This window comes from Aegilops tauschii, chromosome 4 (genome assembly GCF_002575655.3).
Source record: "Aegilops tauschii subsp. strangulata cultivar AL8/78 chromosome 4, Aet v6.0, whole genome shotgun sequence".
NCBI classification, from domain to species: Eukaryota; Viridiplantae; Streptophyta; class Magnoliopsida; order Poales; family Poaceae; genus Aegilops; species Aegilops tauschii.
This window is the reverse complement of record NC_053038.3, coordinates 53,222,222-53,235,351: the sequence shown is the minus strand read 5'-3', so window position 1 is coordinate 53,235,351 and position 13,130 is coordinate 53,222,222. Positions and strand designations below refer to the sequence as shown.

The 13,130-nt window shown below is 42.8% G+C and overlaps 2 protein-coding genes across 2 annotated transcripts; one reads left to right on the top strand and one right to left on the bottom strand.

Annotated features, from left to right (window-relative positions):
* Positions 1 to 1,854: 1,854 nt before the first annotated feature.
* On the top strand, positions 1,855 to 7,865 carry LOC109757911 (probable inactive leucine-rich repeat receptor-like protein kinase At3g03770). Its single transcript, XM_020316758.3, has 8 exons — positions 1,855 to 2,342; positions 3,310 to 4,891; positions 5,332 to 5,465; positions 5,686 to 5,926; positions 6,024 to 6,235; positions 6,353 to 6,399; positions 6,531 to 6,636; positions 7,397 to 7,865. Exons 2-8 carry the CDS (start codon positions 3,553 to 3,555, stop codon positions 7,631 to 7,633), a joined length of 2,316 nt encoding a protein of 771 aa, XP_020172347.1. The 5' UTR covers positions 1,855 to 2,342; positions 3,310 to 3,552; the 3' UTR covers positions 7,634 to 7,865.
* A 171-nt stretch (positions 7,866 to 8,036) lies between these two features.
* LOC109757919 (protein ANTHESIS POMOTING FACTOR 1) lies at positions 8,037 to 12,921 on the bottom strand. The gene is made up of 12 exons (XM_020316768.4): positions 12,561 to 12,921; positions 12,356 to 12,441; positions 10,996 to 11,099; positions 10,343 to 10,443; positions 10,208 to 10,274; positions 10,021 to 10,120; positions 9,486 to 9,599; positions 9,279 to 9,416; positions 9,110 to 9,194; positions 8,956 to 9,005; positions 8,479 to 8,635; positions 8,037 to 8,389 (listed from the first exon to the last, which is right to left on the bottom strand). The coding sequence occupies exons 1-11, from the start codon at positions 12,565 to 12,567 to the stop codon at positions 8,492 to 8,494; spliced, it is 996 nt and encodes a 331-aa protein (XP_020172357.1). The 5' UTR covers positions 12,568 to 12,921; the 3' UTR covers positions 8,037 to 8,389; positions 8,479 to 8,491.
* Positions 12,922 to 13,130: the final 209 nt, after the last annotated feature.

Here is a 13,130-nt window from a genome sequence, read left to right as displayed (position 1 = left end):
GGCAGTGAATATCAAACGCCCCCTCATGAGCCTTAAAACTTGCCTATTCCCAAGGGGTCGTGCAAACGGCACAGTTGGATTACCCAAACCCGTATTGATGAGAATCCCGCGATAAGGGGACACGATCTCTGCTTTGACAAGACGTGTCAATGAAGACCGCGCCTCAAAACGCGAAGCGAGAGGCTAAAAAACGGTTCGAAATAATAATACGGCCAGGCATAACGTCTCGCCGAAAAAGCTGTCAGTGTACATGACTTATTTTGTTTAAGTATTTTGCCCTTGTGGTTCAGGGTTGTAACTGTTATACAGAGCCGGATATAGTTCTCTTGTTCAACTGCTTTGGAGTATTCAGAGGAGGAACCTGCCTTGCAATGCCGAAGACAATCTGCGCGCCCGACACATCGTCATTGAAGCCTGGTTCAGGGGCTACTGAGGGAGTCCTGGATTAGGGGGTCCCCGGGCGTCTGGGCTATGTGACATGGGCCGGACTGATGGGCCGTGAAGATACAAGATAGAAGGCCTTCCCCCGTGTCCGGATGGGACTCTCCTTTGCGTGGATGGCAAGCTTGGCGTCCGGATGTGTACTTTCCTTTCTTTGTAAACCGACTGCGTACAACCCTAGGCCCCTCCGGTGTTTATATAAACCGGAGGGTTTAGTCCGTAAAGGCTAAGACAAACCATACAGGCTAGACATCTAGGGTTTAGCCATTACGATCTCGAGGTAGATCAACTCTTGTAACCCCTATACTCATCAAAGTCAATCAAGCAGGAAGTAGGGTATTACCTCCATTAAGAGGGCCCGAACCTGGGTAAAACATCGTGTCCCCTGCTTCCTATTACCTTGGATCCTCAGACGCACAGTTCGGGACCCCCTACCCGAGATCGGCCAGTTTTGACACCGACAGAGGGGAAGTGGCTAGGCGGCCGGCAGCACGCGGCCGCGAGGAGCTGGGGACGAGCAGCCCGTGTTCTGACACGCATACTAGCCGCTCGATGAATTGTCCTAGAGAGGAAATGTTTTGAGAGAGAAGAGGGTTGATGCGGACTGTGGGCCCCATTTTTCATAGCGAACAACTTAACGGTCCGGCGTAACAGAGTTGACTTTTGTGCCATGCTAGCCCTGACTGGTGGACCACTGGTGTCATAATGGCCTTTAGTTTGGCTAAACCGGTCACGAGCATAATGTGGTAGTTTTTAACAAAATTTTAGAAGAAATTTGATAGCTTTTTGGCAATAAAAAAGTAGGGATGTAAACCGGTCCCGTTTAATACCGTTTAAAGTCCACTTATGATATGATAGTTCAAAAAGGTTTTCTGCTTGTTTGAAGAAAATGAACTATCAAGCTAGCAAAAACTAACTAAACGGTATTGGACGCTATTTATTTGCCACTTACATCCTAAAAAAATGATAGCTACGCGGTACACACACATGTGATGTGATGGTTTCTCACTATTTACTTCAGAGGTTGGTTTGGAGAAGTACTACACACTTCTGCGTTCTGGACCAAGAATGGGCACCCTTCTTCTCTGCATCTACTAGCGTGAAAAATACAAGGACAATCCCCTTGGTAGCGTCCAACCAAAGCCGTGGACCATGGACAACGATCACATCAGATCAACCCATCTATACCAAAACTTACGGCAAAATTCCACTGCGACAGCAGAGACCGTATCCATCCATCACAGATCACCAGGACCGATGAGCGCAGACGATCCCAGACGAGCTCTCCTTGGACGGGAGGCATCCTTCCCAGACGGCTGGCTGCCTTCCCCACGCAGTCGGCAGTCCCGCTCCCAGAGGCGCAGCGCAGTCAAAAAAGACATTAAAGCGGTTACTCTGCCGCCCCCAACCACTCCGCCTCGTGCTTTTATTGCTCGCTCTGCTACCGCCAGGCCCCGTCCCGAGTACTGTAAACCAGTAACAATGGAGGATGGCTGCTCTGCTCGACTCGATTGATCTCTCTCCCTGGTGGTGAGGTGCGGCGGTAGCCGGTAGGCAGCAGCTGGGTAGCGTTGGCTCGGCTGTGTGAGCGTCCGTCACCCCGCCGACGGGCCATTACTCGCGCGCAGGTGGAGGCCCGTCGCCGGCTTTCGCTTGCTGCCTTGCTGGGGGAGGCGGGTGTCGGGTGAGAGATCCCATGTGCATTGGGGCCCTGAAGCAAGCAGCAGCAGCAGCCAGCGTCTCTCGCGCCGCGGGCAGCCGCGCGTCTCACCTGCCCCGCCTCTCTCTCCCTTAATTCTTGCCCGCCGCCGCTCCTGACCTTTGCGGGTGAGCAAGGAGGTGGGGAAGCTCCTGTGACCCGCGGTGGTGGTTCTCGGGGAACCCCCGGCGGCCGGCATTAGGTCAGAGATTCTCCTTGTTTGTCTGCGGTGGATAATTTATAGTGTTGATAAACTATGCTCCTGCTCTTCGTTGCCTTCGTGCCTCCCTGTTTCTTTGCAGTTCTCTTGCTCTGTTTCTGTGTGTGATTTGGAGTGAAGTTTATGCATTCTTCATCTTCCCCGTGCGAAGAGATTCCCCACTCATCTCTACCTGGAAACTCCAATTTGCTTTAAGTTTTAGAAAATGGAAGAAAATTTGCTTCAATTTTCTTTATCATTTTGAGTTTTTTTTGTTTGTGTGTGTAGATAATGGAAGAGAACATCCAAAGATTCCCACAAAGAAATTATTACATTTTCCTTTCCCCGCCGCAATTTTGTTTTGCCTTCAAGTTTGCTGCTTTTTTGGGCTGTCTTTTTTTAGGTTTTTGCTTGCAAGCTCAGATTTGTAAGTATCTAACTTGTTTATCATTCCCCCCCTTCTGCTTTTTGCTTGCAAGAGGAGTCTTAACATTCCTTCAAAAATTAACGGACGAGTTTGAGATATATATATATATATATATATATATATATATATATATATATATATATATATTGAAGTAGAATATGTTCAATTTACTGTAGTTGCTGCTGTGCACTTATTGAAAATCAATGCTCTCCCCCCTGTAGTTGTCACAGTGTGTCATTTTCTTTGTCGGGTCCAAACAGTTTTACTTACAAGCCTGCACCTTCAAATATTTTTTTACTGCTAACAAGTAAAAACCATTCCCTCTATTTTTCTTGTTCAAAGTGGACTAGACATTGTTTGGGATTTTGCTGCCACCAGCCGCCAAAATAGTTTGGGGTGTTTTTACGGTGAGCGATATTATGCGAATCAGCTTCTGTGACAGATTCGCTATCCTTTTTTTAGGATAAGAGTAAGACACATATGCTTTTGGCCTTCATTATTTCACCCTCGCTAACTTACTGAAAATTGTTAATTTTCGCGCAGGAAACAGGTCCTGTAGATCAATAAAAGCAAAGCTCTTTCAACGAGCAATTTTGCTGCTGCAATTCTCCTTCCTGCGTTTCAACGAGCAATTTTGCTGCTGCGATTCTCCACCCTGCCTTTCAATATCAAAGTCCTGGCTGAAACTCTGGAACTCCTGGTCGAGAAATTGGAAAGCGTACAACTTGCCAAGATACACAGGCAGGCAGTTGAAATAGGATACAGTCTTGTGCCAGCTGGGCTCCAATGGCTTGGCAGTTAAGTGCCTTTGTGATGGCCATAACCTGTTTGATGTTATTCCGAACAAGCGAGCAGTCCTCAGAAAGTGAGCTGCTGCAGCAGCTCAGGAAGCAGCTGGAGTACCCCAGGCAGCTGGAAGTCTGGAATAACCCAAGTGGTAACCCCTGCTACACTCAGCCCACTTCGGTGGTCACCGTAACGTGCGAGGGGGATGCCGTTACGGAGCTCAAGATCGTTGGTGATAGGATCACTAAGCCACCAAAGTTCAGTGGCTATCCTCTTCCAAATGTTAGCCTCTCTGAAGCCTTTGTTATCGATTCATTTGTCACTACGCTGACAAGGTTGACTACCTTGCGGGTTGTGATCCTGGTGTCTTTGGGCTTATGGGGCCCTCTCCCAGACAAGATTCACCGGTTGTCTTCGCTTCAAGTGCTTGATCTGAGCTCAAATTTCTTGTATGGGTCGATCCCTCCGAAGCTGTCGGCGATGTCGAGGCTTCAGACCCTGACACTGGATGGTAACTACTTCAATGGAACTGTGCCAGACTGGTTTGGTTCGCTCTCGAACCTCACGGTCCTTCGTTTGCAGCGTAACCGGTTGAAGGGGCCAATACCAGCTTCAGTTGGTAAAGCTACAATGCTCAACGAGCTAGCTCTTGCCGGCAACAATATCTCAGGCGAGGTTCCAGCTTTGGGCAGTTTGGTAAAACTTGAGATGTTGGATTTGAGGGATAACGAGTTAGATGGAGAGCTTCCAGACATGCCTACAGCATTGGTGACAGTCCTGCTCAGCAAGAACTCATTCAAGGGTGAAATTCCTGAAAAGTTTGGTCAACTGAAAAGGCTCCAACACCTCGATCTCTCATTCAACTTTCTCGAGGGCAGCCCCCCTGAAGAACTCTTTGATCTCCCAAACATGAGTTATCTGAACCTGGCAGCCAACATGCTCAGTGGATCACTTCCGAGTAGTTTAACATGCAGCAGCACCCTGGGCTTTGTGGATCTGTCTACCAACCGAATCACAGGTGACCTGCCTGCTTGTCTAAGTGCCAACTTGAATAACAGGGTTGTTAAGTTCGACGGGAATTGCTTTAGTGCTGACCCTGAACACCAGCATGAGGCTAACTATTGTCAACAACCTCATGAGGGGAGAAGATCAGGCAAGGATGTTGGGCTTGTGGTTACTATTGTCGGTATAGTGCTGATTGTGCTTGTTCTTTCTCTTCTATTAGTGGCATCAAACAAAAGGAACTGTCAGAGAGTTACGGCAGAACAACAATTGCTGCAAAAGCAAATGCAAGATAATTCGACTCCAGGAATGTCCTCCGAACTGCTAGAAAGTGCAAGTAAGACTTGTTCTCCAGTAATATTGCATTTATACCCCCTCTCCCCCGAGGTCTTACTGGACGTTGACATGTGTCATGTATGAATCCCATTGTTTGCTTTTCTATTTACGAAAATGCGTGGAGTTAGCCAGCCCATTTCTTTCTTCTTTAGATGAAGCAGATGTGATACTTTATGAGTTCAGATGCTTTATACAGAGAATGTTAATCCACATATTTTTACATGTTAATTATCCTGCCTTTGTTCCCATCTTACACCTACTCTGCACTATCCTATACCTTGTAACTGTATCCAAATGTGCTTCAGCTGAATGGCATGATGATGGTGGTACTTCCATGTTTTGAAGAAATTCCGATATCCTATTTGCAAATACCTCGCAAGAGACATTTTACTTCTTTATTTGGTGTCACTTTGAATCATTTTCTAGCCCTCTTCATTGCAGGGTACATATCTCAGGCTGTGAAGTTTGGGTCGCAAATAATGCCCACACATCGTGTATTTTCTTTAGAAGAGCTAAAAGAAGCAACAAAATGCTTTGAACGATCGGCATTTTTAGGCGAGGGATCCATTGGAAAGGTTTGCTGATTTGTTCATAGATTCACCAATTTAAATTCGAATTTACATTAAATATCAGATGCATAATAAATCTACTTAAAATGTTAGCAACATAATTACTTGACTTCGTAGTGATGCAAATTGGAAAATTTAGTAGCATTCAAGTTCCTACAGCCATACTATTTTTGTGTTGCATTTGTTACAGCTTGGTTGTCATACACTTTTTTCCCTTGATCTTCAGCTATACAAGGGAAAACTAGAGAATGGAACCGTGATTGCAATAAGATGTTTGGCATTGCACCAGAGATATTCAATAAGAAATCTAAAGCTTCGTTTAGATCTACTTGCGAAGCTTCGCCACCCAAATTTGGTTTGCCTCTTGGGGCACTGTATTGACAACGCAGTCGATGAGTCAAGTGTAAAAAGGGTTTTTCTTGTTTATGAATATGTACCTAATGGGACTCTGTCTTCTTATCTTTCTGGTAAGGAACTACACCAAAATATCAGTAATTAAGGTTATATGAATTGATAACCATTCAATTATCTAATTTTCTTATTTGTGCATGCCTTTCTTGGCAGGCTCTACTCCTGAGAAAACACTGAAATGGTGTGATAGACTACATGTGCTGATCGGCATTGCAAGGGCTGTTCATTTCTTACATACAGGAATAATTCCTGGTTCCTTGTATAATCGGTTGAAAACTTCTAATATTTTGCTTGATGAACACCATATTGCGAAACTGAGCGACTACGGTTTGTCCATAATCACAGAGGAGATATACAAACATGAGGTTGGCTTGCCATTTAAACGAAATTATCATATCATGTTTGATCCCCTATTTTTAATACATGTGCATTCAGGATAATCCATGCTTGTTTTTAATGCCAATAATTCTTTGGGTTTACAGGCAATAGGAGAAGGGCAGAGATACATACAAAATAATGCTGAAGAATTGTAAGTCCCTGAGTCATCTACCATTGCACCAATTTACTAAAATAGATAAGCAAATCTGGTTACAGAGTTGAAGCATTCTATAATGATGCTCAGCCATGTCGAAACTGTAACGTCTATCGATGTTTTTGTAGGGAAACTTTGCAGGATGATGTATGTTCTTTTGGTTGCATTATACTTGAAGCACTTATGGGCTCCAAATTGCATAGAAAAGGAGATCCTTTTATTTTAAGTGAACTGGTATGTGTCCCCCTCTTGCTTTATAGTGAAGATTTAGATGATGCTTAGATGGATCCTTGCCTCATATTCATGTTTTATTTGGCTTTCAATATGCTTGTTTTCTTGGTTTTTATTTCGCAATGATTTCACAAGCCTACAGTAAAAAGAAATTGATTTCACAAGCCGTGACTAATCCTATGTTTTTCCATCCATGCCCTTTTAGAATATGCGCTCCAAAGAAGGCCCGTACTACTGTTTATATGCTTCATTTGATAACTAGAGAAAATGGGGTTTCCTATGGTTTATCACTGTTAGTATACACATTTGGTTTTGCTAACATGGTTATAACACAATTACTTGCCTGCCCAAAAAGGGATTGCAGTGTTGGCTTAGATTTTTTAGAGATATTTGGGAGTGAAAGCATCCAACTTTATCTCTACTCTTATAAAGATCTGAGTTGGTTGTGGTCTGTCCACTAAGAGATTACCTCTGAAGTTGCCAAGAAAATAATTATCAGAATTATTATCATACATCTAATGTAGTAGACATATGCAGTAAGCTAAAAGTGATCTGTTAAATGCATGAACCTTCTCAGTGATGCTGCTCACAGAGAAGCTCATACAGAATTCAGTACCCTGACTAATTTGTCACGATCAGTGTTTCGGCTAAGGCCCCACATCTCTCTGAAGCCAGCATGGATACGCTTTATTTGTAGTAACACTTATGAGCGAAAAAATAAACACTAATTCACTGTCTTAGAAATATTTGCCTGTATCTGCAGGTTATGTCTCTATCATGCCAGGAAGAGCGCGAGCATGTTCTGGACCCGGTCGTGCTCGGGACCTCATCGCAGGATTCACTGTCAATGGTGGTCTCCATCACGATCAAATGCCTATCCGTCGAATCCTCGACCCGACCCTCCATCGAAGAGGTTCTGTGGAATCTGCAGTACGCCGCGCAGGTCCAGGCGACGGCCGACGGCGATCTGAGATCAGAAGTTTCCTCGCAAGCCTGTTAGCACAAGTGAAACCATGACCAGCAGAAACCAAGGGAAGATGACGACCAAGGGCCGTTTGCTCAGCACACCATGAAATGGAAATGACTAAGCTAACTTTTCGCATTGCGCATTTGCTCAAGAGGCATTTGTATACCATTACAGATTGATTAGCATGGCCAATTTCTGCTCGTTTTTGCATCTTATGTTACTAGTGGTTTTTTACTCTTGATAAGTCTTCTACGTATTGGAGTTAGAGCGTTGTTCTAGCACTAAGCATCTTCTGAGCATTGGTGCCCTTCTTTTATCAAGATTCAAGCGTCATCCTTCAAAATACCAACGCAGACTGGAGAGAACCCATGCCTAACAATTGAAGCATTTTTCAAGTATTAACCTCGTTACAAAGGCAAATTTGGCAAACGCACACTTGGAAACAGTAATATTAACTACTGACATCATACTGAGTGAAGTGCTACATGATATGATAAAACATGATAAATCGCGAAAACCTGTTCACACGGCGCATAGTTTAGATTCAGTATCACATCTGTGCGCAATGAGGAGCTCAATTTACAGTTATACATACACTCTACCAAGGCAAACAGTGTCGCGGAAAGCCTAACGACACATGAGAGATGAGAGGCCACGGTCTAGACATACAATGTGCTACAGCTTATTCTTCCTCGTATTCACAGCTGAATGCCAGTGGAAAGTTGATCATCCTTGCTACCTTAGATATGCATACTTGATAAGCCGCATTGATCCGTCAAATGTCAGTATCTACAGAAAACAATCGAGTTTTTTTTCTTAACATGGGAAAATCAAATTACTCTTATGCAGATGGCTAAAAGTAATGTATGCAAACTTACAAGAACAATCAGTTTACTTGGTCACGGCAAACGATCCCAGCTTCGATAGGTCCGGGACCCAGCAGGATAGTTCTGAAGATCCAGTCAAGAACATCAACGATCCTGGAGCCCACCTAACCAATGGTGGCTCGCTATCTGTGCTCCCCCACCGCGCAACCTGCAGGCCCGACCATCTTAGTGCAAGTTCGACTTAACAATCCACAATCACTCTACTACCAGAACTCAGGATAGAAATGCAAGCAGAAATGTTGATTGATTACCCCCACAATATTTGTTTTTTCAATTCTTGTTTTTTTAGGTTCCCTTTCAGAATTGTTTCATAATTCACGAACTATCGAAATTCAGAACAAATCATCAAGCTAGATGGTCCTCTCTGCAAGCATTGCGCTAGTTCACTTATTGTATGTCACTTATAAGCAACTAAAACATATAAATAATCATTTAACTACAAAAGTAACAAGCCAGGTTCTTCCATACCTTCTTTCCACTTCTGACGCTCCAAGCAAAAACACTACCATCACCAGAGCCTGCAAGAACAAAAACAAAAAACAAAAATGAATAGGTTACTGGTTTAGTTAGGAAAAGAGAATGGAGTGATGATAGGAAAGGGTGATAGGGAAAGGCTTCTAACCAGATATGATATGGTTTCCATCAGGGCTGAACGATGCCTCCAATGTCGAATTGGTTACAACTGGCTTAACATTGTAAGTTGCTAGCTGCAAAAAAAGGTAGTCATAGGAGTGTTTCTAAGTCCTTCAGCCTGCATTACTTAAATGACAGTCGGTAGTTCAAATGCTTACACTGTTGCCATGAAATGAATCTAGCACATGAATACACCCTGCTTTGGTGGTTAAAAGAAGCCGCCTTCCATCACTGCTGAACTTTATCATATTGGCTTCTGATTCATCATTACCAACGGAGAAAATATTAAAAGGCCCCTAGGGATGTAAGATAGTTAAAAACGTATCGAACAATTCAAGTCAAACAACACATTCAATCACTACTACCTTCTCAAATTTTCGAGCATCAAACATCCTTACATAGCCACCATAAGCAACTGCGAAAACTAAACCCTGATCATCATATGAAACTGCGGGCCTCCCTTGCACACGCAGCAAGCCCTACAAAATCCAAAGGGAACATTTTACTGGCCAGAAATCATCCAATACTTCAACTATGAAGCCACCATATGTGTTTAGATGTTAAGAAATCCAGATAAATAAATTGACCATATCCAAGACACCTTCTGCCTTTAAAATAATAATACAGTAAATCCAATAATGATCATCCCGGAACAAAAATATTAACAGCTACAGGAATGTTAAGGATTCGATCCCAACTGTAGTACTTGGTATACTAGCTTTAGGATAATCATCTGAAGGAGAATAAGAAGATGGTTTAACAGAGAAGAAAAGGTAGAAACAAATCCATAATAGCTCTGTTAACTGTAATTGCAGCTAGTTAAGTGACATGGACGAGAGACCAATCAGAAAGAGGTTTTATTAGATAGCGTTTTCTAGTTTACAGCATCAATAGTTGTACCTGTGCTTTGTCAGCCCTCAGATCCCATAGGAGAACAGTTCGATCAAGTGAACCAGAGAGAAAACTGTCTTTCTCATAACATAATGACATAGCAACAACCCTGGAAAAGACAAACAGCGTAAGGATTTTTTGTTCGTGTTAGATTAACTGAAATATGTGGCCATAATTTGTCTTACGTACAACAGACCTGTCAAGATGGCCTTTGAAATATCTTACAAACCGGTTATCATTTAGAGAGAGTAGACGCAGAGATTCTGCAAAAGTGCATTATTTTCAGTATACGTCTTAAATCACTCTTAAGCGAAGACAGGGCATTACTTACCATCCCAACCATTTTTCGAGGAATACAAGACAAGAGTTGGGTTAGTAGTGAAGCACACCAATTCAACCCCATACTTTTTGCTATTAATGGTCTTCAAACATCTGAAATTTTTAACTTCATTAGAAATGAAATACATATCATGGACTAATACAGCACTGACTACATAAAAAAATAGAATTACTACAATAGTCTATATGCATCAAGTCACTTCCATGATAGGAAATTTGCTAAACTACTAGTACTAAAAATAAATACAGTAGTCATGTGGGGCCAGGCATACAGAAAATGCCAGGCTGGACCGGGAGAGGCTGTGCCATCTGACTTGGAGTGGCATCATGTGTATCCCCTGATCAGATATCTATCAAATTCTGTTTCTAATTAGTTATTAGACTGCTTTCAAATATTGGTTTTACCACATATAGTTGTCGAACAAATCATTTTCAAAAGCCAAGTGTAGTATAGCCTAACCCAAACGATTGCATATTAAACAAATCCAACAATAACATAATGTATTATGTAGTAAACAGAAGAACTAGCAAACCAAAAGCTAGATCTTAGGAAATTGTGTCTTGTGCTAATAATATATAATCAAGCTCTTTACTGATTATATAACATGAACTTCAGAAGAAAATTATGTAATGATTTGTACTCACACAGCATTTTGAATGTCATATAGGCGTATCGATTCATCATCACTGGCTGTCACCAGATAGTTTGTAGCCTTGCTGTGGAAATCCATAGAACTAATTCTGCCAATCTGCCATAAAATTATTGTATAGCACAATATCAAGTTACTATGGTAAAGTGAAATATGTCATGATCTGGAAAAGATGCATGTAAAGTAAAATTAAGTGACTATATGTAAGCTGAAAAAATATAAGCATTCATCACATGCATGCTTCTTTGAAAGGAGAGACTTTTCAAATACAAAATTAGGAGCAGACTTCTAAGAGGTGTCTGTTGTTATGTTCTAAGCTCAGCAAGTTGTTCGTAGTTAGTTCAAAACACCGTTTACAATTTGATATTATGGTATCCAATTAATGTAAAAACAAAAAAAAAGACTAGTAAAACAAACCCATTAAGCACTACTATCCAATGTACAATAGATGACACCGCGCGCGTTGCAGCGGGAATTGATAGCAATATTTTCCTATGAGATTTGGTTGTATGGAACATATATACTCCCTCTGTAAAGAAATATAAGAGTGTTTAGATAACTAAAGTAGTGATCTAAACGCTCTTATATTAGTTTACGGAGTGAGTATTTATGTTAATAATATGAGAACTAAAACAAAAAGTACACATGATTTGCTATATTTATTTATTGAGGTGGATCTTTTCCCATGCATGTTTGTATGTTGAGGTGGGCCTTTTCTCATGCATATTTGCGTTTTGAGGTGGCATATGTGCATGTTGAGGGAAATAGGTTAGTGGGGGCTGGCTATTTAGATATAGAGGATTCCAAACTCTGTGTATTTGTATTCTTGCAGTAGACATGATCCATTTTTTACAGTAATCTAAACTAAGTCCACAAGCATCTCTACTCCTTTGGAATTTGGATTAACTAAGTCCTTACTGGAAGGTGGAAGCACTATTTCAGTCCATCTTCCAATCAATGCGAAAGCACTACTTTTTTCTTCTACAAAACCTAATAACACTATTACAATCCCCTCTTCGGACCAATGTAAGTTGCTCCAGTACTAAGGGTGTGTTTGGTTTGTGATTTAGGTTGAGGTTTTGCTTGCCCATAAGTTGGCCAACATTGGCTAGGAAAATGAACTAGATTGCCAAAGAGGCACTGTCATGCCTAAAAGTTGGCAATCGCCCAAACAAAGACCAATGTTTTGGCCATGAACGAAATTTGGTAGGGCAGACGTTGGTGGCGATCCAAACATACCCTAAGACAATCAGCTATCCGCATGAGCTTCTTGCTTTTCGAGAAAAGACCAAACAAGAAGGGATGATAGCTCATAGTTCTAATCAGAGCTGAGAGAGACGAATTGAAGGCCTTACATAGTCCCGGAAGGCCAGACCGACCTCCATGGTCTTGAGCATCTCGTCGGTGACCTCCATGGTCACCCTCTCCTCCTTCTCCCCGGCTACGAGATTAACAAGAAGAGAACAGCAAGGAGTCAGCTTGGGACACAAGGGCCACGAATCGCGCGACCGACCTATTTGGGCTGGACGGAGGGAAGGATGGGGAGGTCCGAATTCGTACCTGGCATCTTGGCATACACTCGGCGGCGTGCGGTGGCCGTGTAGCACCAGGACAGCCCTTGTGCACAGAGCCGACCACCGGGAGAGGGCAAGCGGCGGCGGCGGCGGTCGCGGGGCAAAGACCTGGAGCGCACGGAGGGACGGGGAATAATTTTCCTTTTTCGGGGAAGGGGCGCAGCAGCCAGGTAGCAGGGACTAGGGCGGAGGAGGGTGGAGCGTGGCGGCGGCTCGCCGTCGCGGAGGGGGCGAAAGGAGTTTTTTTTTGCTTTTTGGAGGAAGGGGAAGGAAGAAGAAGTGAGGCGCCGCGTGCGAGGGAATTGGGCTGGCCGGAGCGTGGGCCGCTGGACTACTAACTAAACCGTACCAATCAGAGTTTCTCGGCTCAAACTATAACCGTAAGCAAACACTTGCCAGCAAAGGATATGCTTCAGTAAAACCCAAAAAAATGAATAAACAAATAGATATAAACTGGTTTTTTGTGACAAACTTTGATAAAGAAATTCAATACCTGCAAATTTTTATTATGAAATTACATTTGTGGAAGTCGTGCAAAAAAAAAAGAACTCCAAAA

Bases quoted from the DNA above. Each gene is read 5' to 3' on its own strand.
- LOC109757919 (XM_020316768.4), bottom strand. The intron at 10,275-10,342 runs GTAAGTAATGCC...GCACTTTTGCAG, and splicing joins CTCGAAAAATGGTTGGGATG to AATCTCTGCGTCTACTCTCT. The intron at 8,636-8,955 runs GTATGGAAGAAC...TCGGGCCTGCAG, and splicing joins GCGTCAGAAGTGGAAAGAAG to GTTGCGCGGTGGGGGAGCAC.
- LOC109757911 (XM_020316758.3), top strand. From the start codon at position 3,553: ATGGCTTGGCAGTTAAGTGCCTTTGTGATGGCCATAACCTGTTTGATG. The intron at 4,892-5,331 runs GTAAGACTTGTT...TCTTCATTGCAG, and splicing joins CGAACTGCTAGAAAGTGCAA to GGTACATATCTCAGGCTGTG. The intron at 6,400-6,530 runs GTAAGTCCCTGA...ATGTTTTTGTAG, and splicing joins CAAAATAATGCTGAAGAATT to GGAAACTTTGCAGGATGATG.